Below are 21427 nucleotides of genomic sequence, written 5' to 3' on the forward strand. Positions count from 1 at the left end.
TCTTATAACAGATTGAAAACTCATGTAACTCTTAATAAACTGCATATCTAAGAAACAATGCCTCAGTGTACATTTAAATGGCAGCCATTTTAGTTTGGTTCCAAAAAACAAACGTTTATGAAGCCAAAGACCAATAAAATATTTCCATGGTTTTCAAATCCCAGTAAATACTTTCTGTTTTAAACAAATACACTTTCTCCTGTAGTGCTTGCAACTCCAGATTGCAGCATTAAAAACCTGAGGTGTCAAAAGTGAAACTGACTTAATTGCTTTTATTGTGTATTTTGCATTTCTCTGAGCTTGGACAAAGAGCATACATAATAGAAATTAAACAGATTTTTTTTTAATTGTTTTACTATTCTGAGGTTGTGTTACTAATGTAGGCAAGGAAATATGTCATATTAAAAATCAGATATTGTAGCGTTCCTATACAAATTTCAGTGTCAAGAGTAAAGCATGCAAGAACCATCCTAAACTAACAAGCCAGTGTTTGCAGTCAAATATTAATTAGCAACACCACAATAGCAATTTTGTTACAGTCCAGGAGACCAATAATAACAAACTAATACATATACTCTTTGGCAACCTTATAAAAACAGAAAACGAACTTGGTTTACTACACTTTCAAGTAAGCCAAGCCACACTCCAAACTTTCACTGTGTTGTGGCCACAGAGGACATTACCATGCAGCAATTTGGTGTGCTGTAGATTTATACCCTGACTCACTGTGCAGTAACGTGCTTTGCAGACAAGCCTTAATTAAAAATAAAATCAAACAAATAAATACTTTCCAAATACTGCAGTGTAATCTCCTAGATTTGGGCCTGGCGTGTCATCAAGTGAATTGAATTTCAGAAGTAGGTGACTTGCCACCAGTCTTGGAAAGTTCAAATGCTGCTAGATCATCCCAGCTGCTCTTACTTGACATGATGGGAACAGGGTGAGAAGCCGCATCTCTTAGAAAATCAGTGAGCAGATTGTGTAGTATAACCTTACAACAAACTGGGATGGTTAAAAATAAAATTAAGCAAGAAACTAACAGACCTTAGTTTAGTTTAAAGTGTCAAATATGTAAAGAATGAGGGGCCAAAGCTTTTAATAATATGAAAATATCTTTAAAGTCCTTTGAATTAGTGGGAATATACTTAATGAAGCTTATGGACCCCCTTCATACAGCTAAGGAACTTATCAGTGCTAATGCTCATCAAATATGCTTGAATAGTCACTTGACATTTATTTAACAGCCATTGTCCAAATAAATATAAAGGATTGAACATAAGGAATAATGTCCCCTAACTGCACATAATAATGCTGTCATTCCACTGAATTTGGGTGACATTTTAAATTGCGAGTGTCTGGTTTGAGTAGTGGGGTTTTTTTTAATATCACCCGACCCACAGATGGAGTTGCAGCCCTAAATTATAAATATTCTGGGAGCATGTTATTTAATCTTCCTTTCCAACTGCACTGCAATGCTGTGGGGCTACAGGAATCCACAGGTGGGGCTGCTGAAGCATCACAATGTTATTATGTACGTCTTGCTCTTTGCATCTGCTGAGTAGCCATAACACTGTTGTAGCCTCCTAAAAGTACACACTGCAATTTCATTTTAATCCTGAAGAGCTTGTTGTATCCGTCCTCTGACCTTATGCTATTGATCATGAGATGGTGCTGGCTAGCAACAATGAGTGGGTGTAAATGATGCTCCCTTTGGCAAGTGAGATCCAGAGGGATTTCTCATGTGGGATTCTCTAAGGTTCCATCTTGTCTCCTTTCTGTCCCTCTGTCTCAATGTATTATATGTGGCCACTAGAAAGGAGTCAGGCTACAGTGTCTTCAGTATCCTGGCAGCACCTAGATCTATGGGCCTGATCCAAAGCTCATTGAAATCAACAGAAAGATTCTCATTGATTTCATCGGGGAGAGAACGGGGGGGCAGAAGAGGCATGTTGAGGGTGATGCTGCTTCATGTAGTATGTTATTCCCTAATAACCAGAAACTTCTATGCTCAAACTCTGTTCACTATTTTTTTTAACATCATCTTAATAAAATTTTTAAATCTGCACAGATTCAGGGTGGCATTGGGGACGATAGAGCAGACCCAGGAGGCTGCCTAACTTAGACCGGCCACCAGGGCTGTCTAAATTACACTGGAAGTCCTGGAGCAGCTCAACATCAGGAGGGCACAAGGTTGGCTTAAAGCCACCTTAGTCTTAAGCTCACCTATGGTATCTCTCAGACCCATACTGGTCAGTTTATAAATAAATAAAAATTGCTAAGTTTGGCACAACAGGATGGCACAGAACCTCCCTGCCCCGTGGGGTACTTCAGTGAGGATTGTGTCGCAGGTGTCAGTCTCACCTGAAGCACCACAGTATTTGTGGTGTGAGTGTACCATGCTCAAGCCACTAGGCTGGTACAGCCTGCTCCCCCAGGCACATCCAGCTTGTTCTACTGGCCAGGTCAGGGTGTGAACATAGAGGGAAAATTGCTTTGAGGGTGGTTTAGTTGCTAGGTGCACTAGGAAGGAACAATCCCTGCACTCCCATGAGTGCAATGTCCGTGCTTCTCCCTGGCCTTTGTGTGGGGAATAAGGCAGGTTGCAGGAGGGGCTTGGGGACAGCTCCCATGTAAGAACCAAAGACTGTGCAACTTAGCTAGGTTTCAAAGCTACTAAATTCCCTCCTCCTTTCTTAAGAAGAAGCCCTGCTCTTTGCTAGGATTTGCTTCTTATAGACCAGATCCTGATGTGTGCCAGGTGGCTCAGCTCTGGCATCTGGAGGTGTAGAGCTCTTGTGACAAGGCATTAAAGTACTTTGAAAGACAGACTGCATTGTTATCTGCATGGTTTGGGGAGGAGGGACAGCAAGTAAGTGCCTGCAGACTAGAGCAGCAGCAACCCTAAGAGGATGTAACCGCAGTGCCCCTCAAGAGAGTAACATGAGAAGGGGTTATGCCTCTGGTAAAGATCAGAGGGACAGGGGAAGTGAGCCATAGGACATGGTGATGGGGAGGGAGAGTAGAAGTAACTAAGCACGTGTGTGTGTGTGTGTGTGTGTGTGTGTGTGTGTACTTAAAAAGAAATGAAAGACGTGACAGCAGAAGAGAAATAGAGAACAAAGATTTTCCTTTCTCCCTGTGCCCTAGATAAGGAAACCTTGGCAGTGAACTTTTTCTACTGAGACAGGAAAGTGTTTCGGCAGGGTTATCTCACTCCAGACACTCTGATACTGTTAAGAGAACTCCACATGGTGTGAAGAATATTTCTTTCTTGGAAGATCTGTTTTCAGTACATCTTCAGCAGTGTAGATAGAGTGATGAATAATGGATACCAGGGACACCATAATTGTATGTCAGCAGCAATTGTGTTTATCTCTAAATATGAGGAGACAATTGATTAGCTGCCTGAGATTTACAAGAAAATACACATCACAGTTAGCTTTACTATGCACCGAGCCACCCAACTTATTCTTCTAATTCTTCTATTTTAGGAATACAGAATAGGAGGCCTCTTTTCCCCTTGACACGTGCATAGATTTGGATGAGAAACTGCCAAAGAAAAACCAGTATGCTGCAAGAAGTGGGGTCCAAAGACAGAAATCTTTAGTTATCCACAGAAAAAGTAACAGGTAGTAGTATTGCCATTGCTGATGTCTCTAAACATCCAGCAGGGTGCACGTTGTCTGAGCTAGAGGAAACTTCATTCAATGTCAAAGGGCAGGTTAGTTTGCATAGCCATTCCATCCTTGGCCTCCAGTAAAGATGCTAATAAGTAGATGAGTTAGTCTCTATCACAAATGGCACTATCGGTCTGCAACTGAAACCATCAGCTCATTTAATGGAACCCATAGAATAGCCACATAGTTGGATAGTTGTAATGATGTTTCAGAATGGTCCATTTGCAACCTACAACCTAGACATGAGAAATGTATTTGAAATCTCAACCAGCTTTCATGTATAATACCATAAGATTCCACAAGGCTCGAGTGTGTATGTACAAGTCATATGAAATCTTGTGTATATTATACATGAAAGCTGGTTGAGATTTCAAACACATCAAACCTTGTTGATGGAAATGGATCATTCCGTGGTTAGTATTAACCACACTTAATTACTTCTATACACATGCACACTCACACATACCATGTGAAATCTTTAACTATATTTTGAAATAACTTACAAAATTCCAGCAAGAAAAATTCAGTACAATAATACTGAATTCCAATTAGTGTAATTAAAAATGTGAGAGAATGCCCATAATTGTGCTGCTAACTTAAAAAGGCAATTGACCTATCTGTGCATCTGCAGAGACACAGTTAAAACATAAATGCATGAGGCTACAAAAGACCAGTGTATCACTTTTACAAGGGGACTTTGCTGTAGAAGAGTGACATATATTAGTTAGAGCCTGTCCCATGCTTGCAAGAAGGCCTGCATAAGTCAGAGGTAAACTGACCACTACTTATATGAAGATTCTCACTTGAACCAGGGAACTAAGTTTTATTAGGCTGTATCACTATGTCAATTCTTAGAAAGAGTGACGTATAAACGAAGGAAGAGATCTGAGATGGAAAACAATTTACAGTGTGGGACTATCCTACCAGAACATTATTTGTCAGTCTATCAGAACTAGAGATGAGACAGCCCAGGCAGAAAGAATATATCACCTCAGGCAGAGGGGTCTGTTTACCCACTGATGAGTGTACATGACTCCCATTAACATTCAGAATTCTAGTGAAACACAGTGTGGTAAGGGGAGACTGTGCTATACAAATTTGTTAAAGGAGCAACATGCTAGTGTTTCAGAACTTCATTTATTCTTTATGGTCTTTTTTCATCTATCAGGAGAAAATAAACCTTCTTGCAAATTAAGAGACACATTCAAAATCAGCTGAAGGCAAATAATACACAACAAAACAAAGCAGTTTGTTAAAAAAAATAATGTAGTGTAAGACTGAGTCACAGCTACTGTATGTCTGATTCATGGCTCTCTTTAGATAGCAGCAGTATAACCTTTAAAATAATTTGCAAATCAAAAGTTTGCAAATGACAAAACTATTTTGTTCCGCTTTGAAAAGAGCTGAGAATGCATACAGTGTGAGTCAGGTAGCTACAGGTTTCTTCTTGTATGTTTTCACCAGAAATACTTGTGTTGTTTAATTGGGGATCCTAGTCTCTGTTTGGAATTCTGAAAGCATAAAGTCCTCCAATGCAGCTGTATCAGTACAGGATAAACAAGGGGAAGAGATGAAGGTGGCTTAATTCCACTTTTGGATTGCCATTGATCCTGTGATTGGCCAAGAACCAGTTTGGCCCCCAGTATAATTTTGAGCAGTCTTGGAGTGTACTAAATTAGTTTCAAGTGCCTCTAGACCCAATGGGCTATCTTGGCAGCAGAGGATCACCAGGGTGTAGAGGTGCCCTCAATAAACCCCATTTCTCCTGGAAATATTCCCTTCGCCAGAGGTTAGAAATGGGAGCAGTATACAACTGCACCAATCAGGATTCCTCCTCCTCATAGGGAATCTCCAGGTAGCTGGTTAAGCCATTTTATGGCCCCATTGAAGCACCAAGAATCTGACCCTAAATTCCTAAATGTTGGACGAAAAATCATTCTTATTTTGCTCTATGACAAATTGCTATTTTGCAAAAGTTAGTTGCACCTGACTATCATGTTATATTCTGGTTCTGCTCATCATTCCTGGGACTCACTCATTCTCAGCAAGTAGCTTTAGTTTGGCGATATATAAAATACACACACATAGTGCTATTGTTCCTCCATGGGAGGATTACAGAACATTGTGGCTATGCGGCCCTAGGAAAGGAGGCAGAGGGGGAAAGCAGGTAACAGCGCAGGAATGCTGCAGAGAATGATGGCTTGGAACTATAAACTTATATTGTGTTTCAAAGTTATCAGAGACTTATTGCTTTAATCATTGAAATCAATATGTGTCCATATAAGTCACTGTTAGACTCATGGTTTCTTGTGATTGGATGAAGATGAAAGTTTGTTAGAGAAGACCTTGGAAATTATAGTATATCTAGATTCATTTATAGTCTGTGTGCACTGGGACAGTGGAATTTTGGCAGTTTCACAAGTAGATGACTCAAAGAACCTCCTAGATCCCAGGAGAGTGAAATAACTTTTCTATATCTATAATTGGGGCTCACATTCCATCTGAAGTCTGTTTTCAAATCTAGATCTTATTGTCAATATCATATGCCTATCTTTCCAATCAAAATAACGCTCTTAGCTGAATCCTGTGATATTTCTACTTAGACCTAGTACTGCAGTTGAGGTACTGATAGTCCTTAATCAAAAGAAAATAGCATCCAGGATCACTAAATTGGTGATAAGCCTTCTACATGGCCATACCCGCCTCTCTCAATGTATGAGAACTATATAATGTCCAAGCAATGTTTAGATTTCAGTTGTCTGAACTAAGAAGGTCCCAAAGATCTCCCCAGTACAGGAGGAACCTTGGGTTATATTACAGCAGCTACCCTACTTGCCTGTCCCTGTTGCCATGGGCAACAAGTACAACTTAAAGCAAGCCTGAGGATGATCCAAGAGAATGGACCAGCACAGATTGGCCCAGGAATGGGGTAGTGAAAAGGTGGCTTAAGATCATCTTTTCATACACCTTCCTGAACTGTGTCCCGCACTCCTGAGCCAGACCTCAGGATCTGGTCCATATATATCAATCTTATACATCCTAGATGTCAAGCTTACATCTCTCCTGAATAGAGTGGCACACTGTACAACCAGTATACATGGACTTCCACATCCTGCAAGGTCTCATATAATTTTTGTTTCATAGATCTCTGTGTTAAATTGATTCATGTTATATTTTATAGTCTGAAAACATTGGCAGATGCTTAGAATTGCAAAAGGATAAAATTTCCTTACTTATATTACTGTTATTAAAAATGTCACTATCTGTGAGTCCTAAGCCACCTTTACAAGGAAAGAGACAAAGAAGAACTGTAACAATAGTTTACTGCAAATACAATGAAAATAGGATTTGTGCCATACTGTATTTCATATTCTTCTGCAAACAGAAAAAAATTGCTTTCTTGTAGAATAGCTACAAACATGCAAAATACTAATGAGATTATCCTGTGGTTTTTTTTGTTTTGTTTTTTTTCAGAGAGGAAGGAGCAGGGCAGGTTGGCACAAATGAGTTTTGAAAGGGAGAAATTTACAGAGATACAATCACACTGATTTGAATGAAAATCAGCAGAGAACCCTCTAACAAATAAATACTCTGAAAATGGTGCACGCTCCAAAGTCCAGGAACATCTCAAGGTAAATGTTTCATAATGTGTGGTTTAGTATGAGCATTGTTTACATTACATTTAACTGCTTTTCAGGCAACTGGGTAAAAGACAAAGACGGAGACAGAAAGAAGGTACTTGTCTATTCTTGATCTGAAACAACCACCTTTGTAGATTAAAATAATGGGTTTTTCTTTTGCCAGATGCTTTTTGATTATAGTTTTTTTATGTAAAATGCTATTGATCTAAAAGCAACTTCGGCAACACATGTTCCACTTGACTACTAGCTGACACTGTCTCCAAATACCTGCATCATCATAGACCCCTAGCGGACACCATGAACCTGAATTTGAAACACCTGAATGCCAACACCCACAAATGCAGTTCAAGTCAATGGGAACTGTGGGTATTTATTATCTCTGGAAATCAGACCCTGTGTCTTTAAATCAATGATAGCTGCCCCCATGTCCCTCAGGAAGTGGTACTTTTGGGAACAGAATCAGGCAGTGTCTGCGTCCTATACTAATATGTTTAAAGAGCCCAACATTTTTTAATATTGTCACAGGTCCAGGTACACCAGAGAAGCAGGACCTTAATTCTGAGTCAAGGCCCTCTGATTTGTTTGGCTCTCTTGTGTGGCAGGCTTGAGTTTCTGTGGTGGTTTCACTTAAATTTAATATGGGTGATTTTTATTGAATTAAATAAAAATAAAAATACTATCCATGTATGTTGTTTATTTTAGTATTAAATTCACTTTGGTTTCGGTATCTCTGTATTTCCAGTTTTCAGTGTGCTACAGATTTTTGTATTGAGTATGTGTAGCTACATCATTGAAGTTGCAAGGGGGAAAGTTAAGGTTTGGGTAGTGAGAGATTTCAACACCCAAGAATGTTTGGGAGGTAATTTGGGATTCTGGGTTAAATGCTCTTAGCTGGAAGCTTCTGTTCAAAATATCAGCAGTGAAACAGTTAACAATATTGACATTTTAAACAGTCATCTGGCGGCTTCAGTGACTGCTTTTCTTTGCTGAAAACAACCATACCCTCATATTCTTTTTCTGGATAATACATCAGTGCTATAGTACAGGGCATCAGCAGAAGAAATTATAATATGGCCCTCTAACACTGCATCTAGTTGATGAACTAATAGAACATACAAGGTTTCTCACTAACTTTCCCCTTTGTGAATTTTATTCTATCATTACTTTGACATTTTTGACACTGAGCTTTGTTTCAGACTGTTAACCTGTGAGGTGAGCTTGAGCAATGAGACTTCACTGTGGTTACAGAATGCAAAAAGGTGTGAAAATTGAAATGAAAAAGTGGTGCAGTACTAGTAGCTTATTGGGGTAGCTTTAACTTGGTTGCCTGTGGAAATGCAGGGGGTCAAACAGATTTTTATGTCAGGAGCTGAGTGGATTCTGGTTCCCAGTTCATGAAATTTCCATTTAACTTTTAAACATGTTTACATAATGTGCAATGTTTCCTAAAAGTAACATAATTGAAACTTTTTGAAATTAAAATATATATAGAAAAACAGAGACCAAAAATCAAGCTCCATAAAATAAACAGCATTTGCACCTATAACTTCAGAAATAATCTCTCAAATATGGAGTCACCCCAAAAAGACTATAATTATGGACTAACCAGCAAATCTTGAACTGAGACTAACTGCAATGGCAGCTGTGGACCTTCCAAAGAGGAGCTAGGTCTGGGTCTGGGTATAATTTTCCTCCTGGTTTGTAGTATTTCTGGGTCAAATAGGCCATTTTGTGTGGACTAAATCCAATTTCATGTTTATTATCCAAACTGTGCAGCCACCTGTGTAGCTCCTAGTCAGGACTAAGTTACTTCGGCTATACAGAAAGCATAAAGAGTATATCCAGGATCTCTACCAGTTACTTCACAACCTATACTAATGCATTGTTCTGCAAAGCTGATCAAGTCAGATCAAGAAGTTACTCCAGTCTCCGAGCCACACTGAAAGTGAAGGTAGGAAGTAATATACAGCAGCAGCCTCAAAGACATCAGCCACAGCCAATCCTTCTATGTTTACTGAAAATGCACTGTGGTGCTATACTGGTGTATACATGTGTCTAGGGAGAAAAACGTGTGTGATACAATGCATGCTGTTGGTAGACACAGGTTAGTTCTTGGACAATGTAGTGTGTAGTGATCTACCTCATGAAACTGTTGAAACTCGGAAGACCTTTGTCCATGTGTTCACTTGTGATAAGATATGTCTGCAAATATTGAAGGTACCACTGTATACAATGTGATCCAGCTGCCTAGAATTTTCCCTCCCTCTCTTGTGTGTGTCTGTTGGTGAGGGGGCTTCCTACTATGGCCAGTGGAACTCATATATATATGTGTATCCACTCTGCACTCAGAGTATCCACTCTGCACTCTGGGTTCACAGCTGCCCTTCTGATTGGTTTGGTGTGTGTTCCTTTCAGGGTGAGTTGGCCACTCCCACAATCAGCAAGCCTCTTCCACTGCTACTCTTAGCCCTCTGTTGCTTGATTAGGCAGGTTCATACTTGGCCTGGAAGCTGGTCCGAATATGGAGTACTCTGATAGATACATGGGGAAGTATTCAGATAAATCTAATTTATATGGAATGCTATAAAGCTGATTCCTAAAACAAATTAAACTCAGCACAATAGAAACACCACCACTATCCCCTTTCCTGTGCATGAGATCACATAGTGCAGAGTGATAATGTTACAAACATATACTATCCAACTGTCATTCTAAAGCTTATGTGTAATAACATCCAATGCTTAAGGTCACAGCTACACGCTTCCAAAGCAATGGCTCTCCCCCAATGTCTCTCTTTAAATCTGCTACTTTATTTGCCCAGTCTGAGCCTCTTTTTGAAGACTGAGGAGACAAGAAAGAATTGATTATGGGCATGGAAAAACTCTCTGCATATGAGAGTGAAGTGATTGCAATTAGAACAGAAACAAATAAAAGTGGACATGATACAAATATATAAAATGGTATCGAAAACATAGATCTATTTTCCCTGTCTCATAACACAAGAACAAGGTGGCATTCAATGAAACGGAAGGGAAACAGATTCAAAACTGATAAAAGGAAATACTTATTCATGCAATGCCTAATTAGAACGTGGAACTGCTTTCCATAGGATGTTTTCCTAGCAAAGACTACAGAAACTTTCAAAAAATGTTGGCCATTTTCATGAATAACAACAATATCTAAAGTTATAATAATTAATGCTAAAAACAGTACTTAAGGGGTATAAAACTGCATGCTTCAGGTTTTACACCAATCGCTAACTAAGAGGGATTAAGATGAAATCTTCATAGAGGTCAGATTACCCCTCATCTGCCTGCTATGAGTTTCTTAATCCTTCTTTTGAAGATTCTGGTACTGCTGCTTTCAGAGACAAGATACTGCATTAGGTGGCTCATGGACACAAGCTAATAACTTCATAAGCACCAGTTACCTTAACACCACTGCACCATGGAAGGACTTATTACAGTAATTCTGCCATTTATTGGGAATCATTGCACTGTTATGTGTGTCATTTAAAAATCCTGCCCACTACTTGCACAATGGTTGAAATTCCCGTCTCCAGCTCAAAATTTGAATAACTGGGCTACCTATGGAGCACTAAGCAAGGGTTGGGAGGGATAAAATACAATTTCTTGCACATAACGAGTGTAGGCAGTGGGGCTGCAGTGTGTGTATAGCTCCTGTCTCACCACTCCTGGAGCCTGCAGGCTAAAACAGCAACCACTGATTCTTTGTACCTGCATCAAGGAAGGTTTAGGCTACTGGATCAGTATAAGTTGCAGAACCCAGGGGCTTCTCCCCAGTCTACTGCTCAAACCTCTTCTATGAACCATCCTGATCAAGGGTAGTGCAGCTTCTCAATCCAGAGTGTATGAAAAAGTCTCCTCTGTGACCACCAGGCCTATAGTTCCTCTATTTATACCTGAGTGGCGCTAAACTAGTAGAGAGGGTCTTGCACCAACCATTAACATCACCAGTGGATTTACCCACTGAGAAAACAATTGCTACTGGCTGTGCTTTTCTCTATATCTTAAGATCAGATATATCCAAAAATACCCATCAGGTCCTGAGTTCTGATAGAAAGCCTAACCTTGAAGATAATTTAATTTTTTGTTCTCCCTCATTTAGACATCCAGTTAGCAGGAATGCATGGAAAGGAGAGAGAAACTTATCTCCCACAAAAAATCCTTATAATAAACTCAGTTTAACTACAACTGTTTAAAACAACATTTTCTTTTGTAAAAGCTGAGGAACTTGATGATTCAGGGGAGTAGAAATGATATCGACCATCACCTCTAAATAACTAGTTTGATCCCAATACAGCTCAGGATGACTGAAAGTTTTTTATCTCCTAATCATTCTGTGTCTTGTGATTTCAGTCCCGTTCCTAGTGAACTAGTGTAAACAGCCCAAAAAATCAGTCAAAGCACAGAGAAGGAGAAGAAGGAAAAGAAAGACGGAACCCACCCCTCATCCTAACTACTATCAGCAAAGGTGCCAAAAATTGAATGTGAATGGATACTGAACTACAGCTGGTCCTTCTGGCTCAAGGCTCTGTGATGTGGAGATAGTTATGGGGTACAGTCATAGTGAAGTGGGGGTAGGCCAAAGTCTGAAGTACAAATGGTTGTGCTGTACCTGTTCTGTGGAGAAAGGCTGCTCATATCCATTGCTTTCAATCCAGAACACTGCATGATATCCTAATGTACACACACTTATAAGTAGCTTTTAGAATGTTTTGAAAAACTCATAGTTACAGAAGGGTCTTCTTGTTGTTTTTCTGGGAGAGTTGGAGGAGGGGTGAAAGCATAAGACTTCCTTTATCCAACTGCAGTCATATGATGTTTCCTATTTTGCTAAGAACTCCTACAGTGTCATGATATTAGCATATTTCCACTTTCTCTTCCCTTTTTTGTCAGTTCTGAATTCTGCAGTCGGATCCCTTCTGGTATATCCTGGCATCAAGGCCAAGTCCCATTGACTACGCTGAGGCCCATGCAAGTGTAAGGGTCTGCCCTCATGGGCCTATTGCGCTTACCTTGTTTAAATTGACTGATCAATTCAGGGCAATTCAGAAGTGAATAGGTGATCAAATGTCTGCTGGAGCTGAAGCGGAATGCATATACCTATTATTCAAAAATGCCTTGACATTTCTGACTAGGTTCAGGACACCAGTAATACTTAACTTAAACAATATTTTGGTACATTTTATTTTTCTTAGTTTTGAAAAGGAGCACTTAAAAAACTTAGAGATCTGGAAACCATTAATTTGGAACCTTGGTGAGTTTTGGAAACACAAATATTTTTATTCTGCAGTCAGCTCTAGCACACTGAATAACTCAAATTAGATGAATGCCAAGTACTTCTTGTTGTTTGTAACATCAAGACAACTATCTGAAACCACACTTTCCTCCTATCATCTTTTTAGTCATTATTACATCCTTCATTGGTGCTTTCTATCCATAAAATATCTGCATCAATGTAAAGTAGTTAAAGAACTCCTGTACTTCATACTAATAAGCAGACTTTTTAGGCTATATTTTTAGTTATATCCTACTGTTGTCTGCAGAACACATGCCAAAATAGTATCCAGTGACAATATACTTTGATTAACATATGCCCATCCTCAATCTCTGTATAATTTATAGTTTTTATGTCAAAAACTTTATAGCTTTATCACTTCAAGTAATATTTTACTGCTGTCAGGATGCTTTATGTAATAATGACTTAAACTGTAAAATGGAGTCCTCAAAGGAAAAGCTTTCAAACACTTCCACTGCAAATAACTTCATTAAAACAAAAATTTATACTCTGGATAAACAATATCTTACCTTCCAATGTATCTAATACAGATCATATACTCTAGATAACCAGTTGGGGAGAGGAAGTTATAAACAGTAAGGAACACACTGTACTAGATTGCTATGAATTCAGAGTATAATTTATTAATTTAAACAACTGCTAATGCCTCACAGGCAACTTTGAAAAAACGTTCTGTTTCGAAATGATGCTGCTTGTGATTTTTTTCCTGCATCTATCTACCCAAGTTTTTTATTAATGAGGACATTTGCATTAAAATGGAATTTAGGGGCTAATCTCACAGCCTTATTCCCATGAGTAGTTCCAGTGATTTATGGGACTACTCATGTAAGTAAGAGATACATGTTTGAGCTCTTAGTTTTTATGAGTCCATCTCCTCCTCTAATCATTCCCTAAAAAATTGTAATCCTTTTGGTGACCTCATAATTGTCTCGTTTGGAACAGACAACATGGGTGAAGCTTTTGAGCTATGCAGAGCTCTTCTTCAGGTTCTTTTGGAACAAATGACTTAAGGACTTAAGAAATGTCCTTAAGGACTTAAGGACTTAAGAAACAATAATTGTATTATGCAAAGACTTTTATTAACAAAGAATGAAGAAAGGGAAATAAAGAAAATATATGCTATATTAGCAGAATTATTTCTGATAAAAATACCTTTCAGATTTCTATGACATACAAGCAGGATGATTAGGAGTAAATATTCAAAACCTTTGAAATTTTGGGTAAATCGGGGTAAATCTTTCTAGTTTGATTAATAAACATGTCATCCCAAATTCATGCCATTAAAATTGTTACGACACACTATCATGTATATTCTCCTCCCCATCATATATACTGTAGAGGGAAATATACATGATACATGGTGATAGCCATGTAACTGATTAATGGAACTTAATGATCATTTAGTCTTTGTCATGCACCTTTAACCACCTCACCTGCATTCTGCTCATTAATCCATCATCCCAGGATTTATTTCAGTATTCAAAACCTCTGTGCAGCTTCCGACAGCTATCATTTTCCTAAAATCAGCCTGCTACAAAAAAAATTTCCTCCCCCCCCAAAAAATTCAGTTTTGCATCATTGACAGGCTTAAAGTCCAAAATCTTGCAACTCTTCTGAGCTAGAACTGTGGCCTTCATACCAATGGAAGCTAGAGAATCACTAATCTATTGTGTTTGTACAGAAGTATACTGTGTGTAGCTACTCAACATGTATATACACATATGCATTTTCTTAATTAGTGTCTAGATTAAATCAAACCTTTAAGCATTGAGTATTTCACTGTTACTACTCACATGAATAAGTTACATGCCTAACTGTTCACAGGATTGAGCACTTTAAAAAAATAAACCCTGCATAATACAAAATGAGCAGTCATCAGAGCTATCAATTCTGCACCCTACCTTGCTGCCCACTTCAGAAACTTGAAAAAGGTCCTAGTAAGCTTTCATTGATATATATATATATATATATATATATATATATATGCTGGAAAGGATTCGATTTTTAGCAGTAATGTTAGTAATGCTAGTAAACTTTGATTTCGTCATACACACAGATATTTCCATCAATAATAATCATAAGTTAGAGATAGGCAAAGTAAGAAAAACTGTGTTTGAGAACTTAAGGATATTTACTATGCATATATTTGACATGTGATGTGATTATGACAATTTGTGTTTTAATGGTTATAAATCTTTAACTTTTTAAATCTCAATATCTATTCTCATTAAATAATCTGACCCACCCAATAATTTCCCACAACTGTAAAAATTTTAATTGAAAAACATGCTTAAAATAAACATTCTATCATTCAAATTATTTTAAAAATTGAATTCTGCCAAGCTTATTTATATATAAAATACATACATACACTTTTTATGAAAACTAAAATAGAACATTTCAGCCGCTAATAAACACTATAATACTAATCTGAGAGTATCTACACCCAGCATAATATTGAACATGTTTTTATACTACATTTTAATTTTACGAAACACTATTGCTAGTTAGGATTTTTTAAAATGTTTTCATACTTTTCTTATAGTAAGGACTTACAGATAATATAGAAAGAATGCAAAAAAGTATATGTGTGTAATAAATAGAATTGCCACCAGCTTGTCGCCAAGTTATTGAAGTGGTCTCCAAAAAATGGTCCAATCCTGGATTTTTTTTTTTCCACATCCAAAGGTTGCCCTGAAGTTGGTGGGAATTGTAGATGAAATAAAAATGCAGGATTGGGCTCCAAATGATTGTTGCTGGCTTGCAAATAGCAAGGGGTCATAGACTATAATAGATTTCTATGGGGATTTCTTAAGAACTAATGGGCTGTTTTGCCTAGAAATCAATGGTTCAGTACAGCTTGGATGCAATAGCAATCCCTTAATTCTCTGTATTTAAGTTCCAAAAGTTGGGCCCAAATGTGCAAAGGTTTATTGAAGTGTATTAATGCTCATGGTAAATTATTTTGCCCAGTAGTAAATCTTTGAAGGATTTAGGTTCTAATTTGTTAAAAACACGATCTGTGGCTTTCTAAAGGGACTGATTCTGCAAACCCATGGCTGAGCATTAGCTATACGGACATGGGTATCACCTTTAAGTTTAAAGTGACTAATCATGAAAGTATGGTTACTCTTGTGCATAACTGTTTACAGTATCTTCCCCTAAATGCTCTATAATTTAATAAATTATATGTTGCAAACTGAAAAAAAAAAGTAAGATGTGGAAAATAAAATAAACATTTGCCTTGTTTATATTTTACTCTTAATGTTCTATAATGAGTCAGGTTGCATAATATCGTAATTCAGCATTTCAGAAATGTATTATTTTTAAAAAGGTAATCTGATCGTTTACTAATTATTTAAGTAAATACCATTTCCCTCTTTCTCACCCCCCCCCCTAATCATTTTTTGCAAACTGAATCAGGAAGAACACTTCTGAGTGATCATACCCGGAAGCCAGTGCTTTGCTCTGTCGGCTGTGATCTCTTCAAAGTTAGCTATGGTGTTTCACACTTCCAATGCTACTTTTATTTTATATTTCATGTTAACATACACAGATTAAAAATTTCCACAAGACACAGAAGGCCAGAACCTCAATTAAATCAATTGCGCAAAGCAGCTCTACCTTAGGTGAGGATCTCGACCAAGATCTGAACTTCCCCAAAGAAAGGAAATGTTCTTATCCAGGGTTTGGGGTTGGGTCTAACTCTAGAGAGAATATGAGAATCCAAAGGGTAAGGAGAATACTTTTAAAATATCAGATTTGAGGGGGTAACCTGTAAGCCATATTTTGCTCTCAATTACTTCAGGATAAATCTGGAATAACAGTATTTACTTCATTGGTGTCACTCTGGAATAATAATAACTAAGAATAGAATTTGGCTCTGTGACTTTAAAGCTTGAGAGCCTCTGTCGTTGCAGTTCTGAAACTAATGCCAACAGTACTCTGGCATGTCTCCAAAACTAAATTAAGCTCAACATTTGAATATATGAGTTTCCTTTGCTTTCTCTCTTGAGTATATACACAGTGAGGGACAGAACATAGAACACCATACTTAAATATTACTCAGACCTCTTTGAAGCTAGACATTCCTGTAAATAATGCTGAATAATCAGAAAAAATTCTTAAACCTAACTATAAAGAATCATAATTAGTTTTGTAGTACTCCCATATCCAGATACATCATTTTCAGAACACACAGACACATATTCCTTTCATGCTTTCAACAGTACATATATAACAGTATAGTTGTGTTACTCTTTCTTCTATATGTCAATCATAATACAAATGGTATTCTGTTCAGTCTGCATTCTTCCTTGAGGGCTGGGGAGGGAAGGAGGAGACTGAATTTCCTTCAGTTTTGATGGGACCTAAATCCTTCCTTGTTACAACAGCATCATTCTGGATTTCAGTTGTTACTCAGCATTTACAACAGCACAACTAGGAGAAGAATTTGCCTCTTCTTTTTTCACTTTTTCTCAATTACGTTTCACTTAACAAGGGACAGATTCTGTCACCCTTAACTCAGGATGAGTAGCACTTTATTCAGATATCCTTTTTACATCAAGATACTGCTCAAGCTGAGTGTGGGTAGCAGTCTAACCCTCTGGCACTTGTATGTTGTTACTACAGTCTATGATACGAAACCATCCATAGAAACTAACTGTCTGGCCTGAATCTCCTTTCATGTACACCAGTTTTACACTACTGAAGTCAATAGAATTGCACAAGAGTTACTCCTGATTTATGCCAGTGAAAGTGAAAGAAGAGTCAGACTCTTTATTTTAGTACCATTAAAAGTTGTTCATTATTTTTTTGTACACTGGTCATATAATAAGTAAAATAGGGATTTTTCTTCCAATTCTAAATAGACAGATTTGTGTAGAAAGGCCTGATAAATACCAAAATTTGATTTTATAGGGACAGATCCTCAGATAGTATAAATCACTGTAGTTTCATTGAAGTCCATGGAGTTACACCAGTTTACACCAGCTGAGGATTTTGCCCAGAGTGTCAAAGAAATTTCTTTAAAAACCTATTTACAAGACAACTGGTCCCCCAAACACATTAAAAATCTTTAAAATAGAGAAACTTTACCATCTTTGTGATAATAAGTGACTTCCACTTTCCTCTCCTCTGACCCAAGCAGTGCCTGGGCAATTTGAGCAATGTGATGCCTTTTGGTCTCTGGCCCATGAAGGAAATCACAGGTGCAAGGTTTCTGCATGACATCTGGTCTGGAGAATCCAGTCATCTCACAAAACCCATCATTGCAGTAGATGATAGCACAGTTCTGCACTCTAGCATTAGCAATGATGAATTTTTTATCTGCAATACAAGAAAGTGATGCATTTTTTCAGTACTTTTTCAACACTCCATGAACTGTTGTCTGCAAGGACAGATGTTGAAGAACCTATTACCTATTTTTGCATATGATTTCTATGATGTAGAGACCTTCAATATAGCTATCTTGACCCAGAACTCTTAAAGAAACTTCAATACACTTGTTATACATTAAATATGAAGATAGTTGGCTTTTAAGAAAATAAAACCAGATCCAACAAGTCCTTTTGCAAAGCTCTTGTTGAATTCCAAATTTGTAATAGCTTTTTCAGTGTTATTGAAATCCAAACTATTGGCTCGCTCAGTCCTGCAAGTCTTTACTGAGGAAAACTCCACTGAAGAGTTAGTGGGAGTTTTATCTGCATGAGATCTTGCCAGGATCAAGCCCAAACCAAAGATCTCAACCCTGCACTACAGAAGCCAATGGGAATTTTTCCATTGACTTGAATATGAGCAGGATCAAGCCATTAATCTGGTTTTCAATTACACTCCCAAGAAAATAAATGTAATATGATAATTCAGTTGCTTGTGTAGTTTTTATGAGCTAAAATTATTACAGCAAGAGGAAATTACAAGTCATATAGTAAAAGATCTTGGGTCAAATTCTGGTCTTAACTACATGTGTAAAATGATATGCTTAAGCCACACATATCTCTTGAAACTTTCACCTGAGAGTAATGTATCAAAGTTGTCTTATAACGATTCTACTTATTTCTGTTCACAATTGCACTATATACTGCTCCCATTTACAAATGGATATTCAACTTTGATACAATTGCTATGTTATTATCATTTATGAAGTCCTGCTTGTCTTGTTCACACAAACAGACCCCACAATTTTAATAGGATTTATCATGAGTTATGTGAGCATTGTATGACCCTATATTAGTATTTTTAATTAAATATGTTGTTCTCTAACACATCAAAACATTTGTAGAAAAAAGTGCATTTTATACTTTCCCCATTGCCTTCATATTATGCTGAATTTTCACAATAATATTGTATTAGTGATTTAAAGGATTGTATTATTCACTAGCTTTATTCACTGCAACAGTAAGTCACACAATTCAATGGCCTGAGTCTGTAACCCCGTACTAACATAAATAGTACCATTGATTTAAATACTTATATATGTAAAACTTGTAGGATCTGGCCTTTATTTCTTACACAAGTTACAAGAATATTAAATTTGCTGTAGATACATTTAGAGAAGGAACTGCAAAGTGTATAAGCTAAACTTAAGTTTCTTTTTGTAGTGGCCTGATATATTATAAACATGCTAAATATTTAAATTAGGTGTGTCAAACATACTGTTTCTTTGGATGCTGTTATAAAATTATTGTTAAGTTTCAAATGTTAGATGTACAGTAAATTGGAATTAAAAGAAAAATAATGAAAGCTTCAATATCTTTGACAGGTAGTAAACTACTGCATAGGGAAGGATACATAGACTAGATCAGCAACATCCCTGGGGATGCATTTGCATTGATTTAATAGATACTTTAAGCTTCCATAAATTAATGATAAACAAAAACGTCACTGATAAATATGTTAAAAATGCAGTGCCAAAGACGAGCTAATAAGAGTACTTTTCCCTTAACAATTCCTCTGGGTGTTATTTGTCTCCTCTAAATCAAAGTCTGCCTGCTCTGATTTATGTTAAAAAAAAAAGCTAGCAATGTTTTCCTTGGATATTGCATAAGCATCCCCGCTGTATGATATGCTGAACAGCTGGAATGTAGGTACAGTAGCTACAACACAAAATATAATACAGTCAATAATTACAACTGCCCCCTAAGATGAGGGGGAACAGAAAACTGTAATGTAGATCAGCAAGAATATCAGCAAGGCTCCTCGGGATCCCTTCCTCGCCTCCTGTTTTTCCTTTCCAACCTATAAACTTAAAACAGTCTAGAGCTGCTATTTATCTAATCCCAAGCAGACCCAAACTATTGTATCAAAAGAGAGAGAAAGAGAGAGAGAACTTACTTTGCCCTTCAAATTTTCGTATGATTGTACCCAAAAATGTATTTTGTGGTGCCACATGCCCTCTGCGAACAGGCATGTTTGTATAGATCTTCGGCTCCCTGTGCACAATGACTTCTCCAATGATCTCTACACGGCTCCAGCCCAAAGCACTGAGCCAGCTACCCTTTGTGACAAATCATCCTCCTCTGGATCACAGCATCTCTTCCCATTAGCACCACTTCTAGGCACACGCTTTTCCTACTGGAATCAGATCCATCCCCGCTCCTTCCTCTGGGGGACCTCGGATGCTATTGTCTCTAGGCTGGGTGGGGTGGGGTAAGCAGGGACAGGAGCAGGGGGAATCACAAGGGTGATCGATCTGTTTCTCTACCACCAAACATCGCCAATTTTCCAATGCAAATGGATGTGACCCGGCAGTTTCCCAAGCTGTAGTGATGGTTAGAGGGATGGAAGACTAATGTTGCTTTGCTACCAGAGGGAGTGACGTCCCCCCCTCACCCCCCTCCGGGCTTCACCACAGCGCGCAGCAGCTCGGATTACTCAAGCGTGGCTTAGCAGGAGCCAGCCAATAAATCTCTCCAAAACTCAGCGACAAACAGCGACATCAGGCAGGAGATCCACCCCGGTACCACTGCCACATGCCACATCCTCCCCCTCCCCCACAACGCAGCAGCTGCAAGGAGCACAAGAACCCAGGGCCTGCCGGAGGAGGAGCGGCTGGGTGGGAAAGCAGCTAGCTGCCTTCCCTGCCCTTGCGTGCGCCTCCTGGGTTTGCACAATGAGCTCCGTGCGAGGACAGCGGGGCACAACCCTGCAGATCCACGCCGGGTGGGAGGGTAGACCCGGGGGAGCCTCCCGCCCGCAGCCACCCACAGAGGAAGCAGCGAAAACTTCTCTACCGCGGATCGTTCTAGCTGCCCTCCCAGCCGGCCCCTTTGTGCAGCTCGCCGGGGGAGCTCGGCCATTGTCTGGGCAAGCGCGCGCCCCTCGGCCTCCCGCCCGTTGCACCCAGGGGCGCTGGGCCCCGGCCGGGGAGAGCGGCACCTCCGAGTCCTCCCAATTTGTTCTCCCCCGCGCGCCCGATGAATGGCTGCTAGCGCGCCAGTGGAGAGCCGCGGAGCGCCGGCTGCCAGCTGGGCTGGGGCAGCCACAGGCCCGGACAGGGAGGGAAGGGCAGGGCCCTGGAGCAAGCCCCAGCAGCAGGGATAAGGAGGAGACCCGCAGCCCAGTCCCCCCAGGCCAGGAGGCGTGGCCTAAAATGGCAGCCCCCCCAGGCCAGGGAGCAGAAGGAAAGGAAACGTGTGTGTGTGTGTGTGGTGGGGGCATCCTCCCCTGAGCCGGGCGCCAGCGACGGGTTCTGCTCGGGTTGCCCCGGGGCTTTAGCGCCCTTCAGGGTGGGGGGCGAGGTCTCTCCAAGGAGGCGGCGTTAGGGGGACGAGCTGAGCTGCCAGAGCG

General features: G+C 39.1%; 1 protein-coding gene across 8 annotated transcripts in view; it reads right to left on the reverse strand.

Moving 5' to 3' along the window:
* KCNH7 (potassium voltage-gated channel subfamily H member 7) overlaps positions 1–21227 on the reverse strand; it is a 331840-nt gene extending 310613 nt beyond the window's left edge. For all 8 annotated transcript variants that reach the window (XM_065560719.1, XM_065560718.1, XM_065560716.1 and 5 more), the window contains exons 1-2: positions 19973–21227; positions 17738–17968 (exon numbers count right to left, since the gene is read on the reverse strand). In XM_065560719.1, coding sequence (XP_065416791.1) covers positions 17738–17968; positions 19973–20048 — 307 coding nt within the window. In that variant the 5' untranslated portion in view covers positions 20049–21227. The remainder of the gene's footprint in view (positions 1–17737; positions 17969–19972) is intronic.
* Between the last annotated feature and the right edge of the window lie 200 nt (positions 21228–21427).

The sequence above is a fragment of the Chrysemys picta genome, chromosome 11 (genome assembly GCF_011386835.1).
Source record: "Chrysemys picta bellii isolate R12L10 chromosome 11, ASM1138683v2, whole genome shotgun sequence".
NCBI classification, from domain to species: Eukaryota; Metazoa; Chordata; order Testudines; family Emydidae; genus Chrysemys; species Chrysemys picta.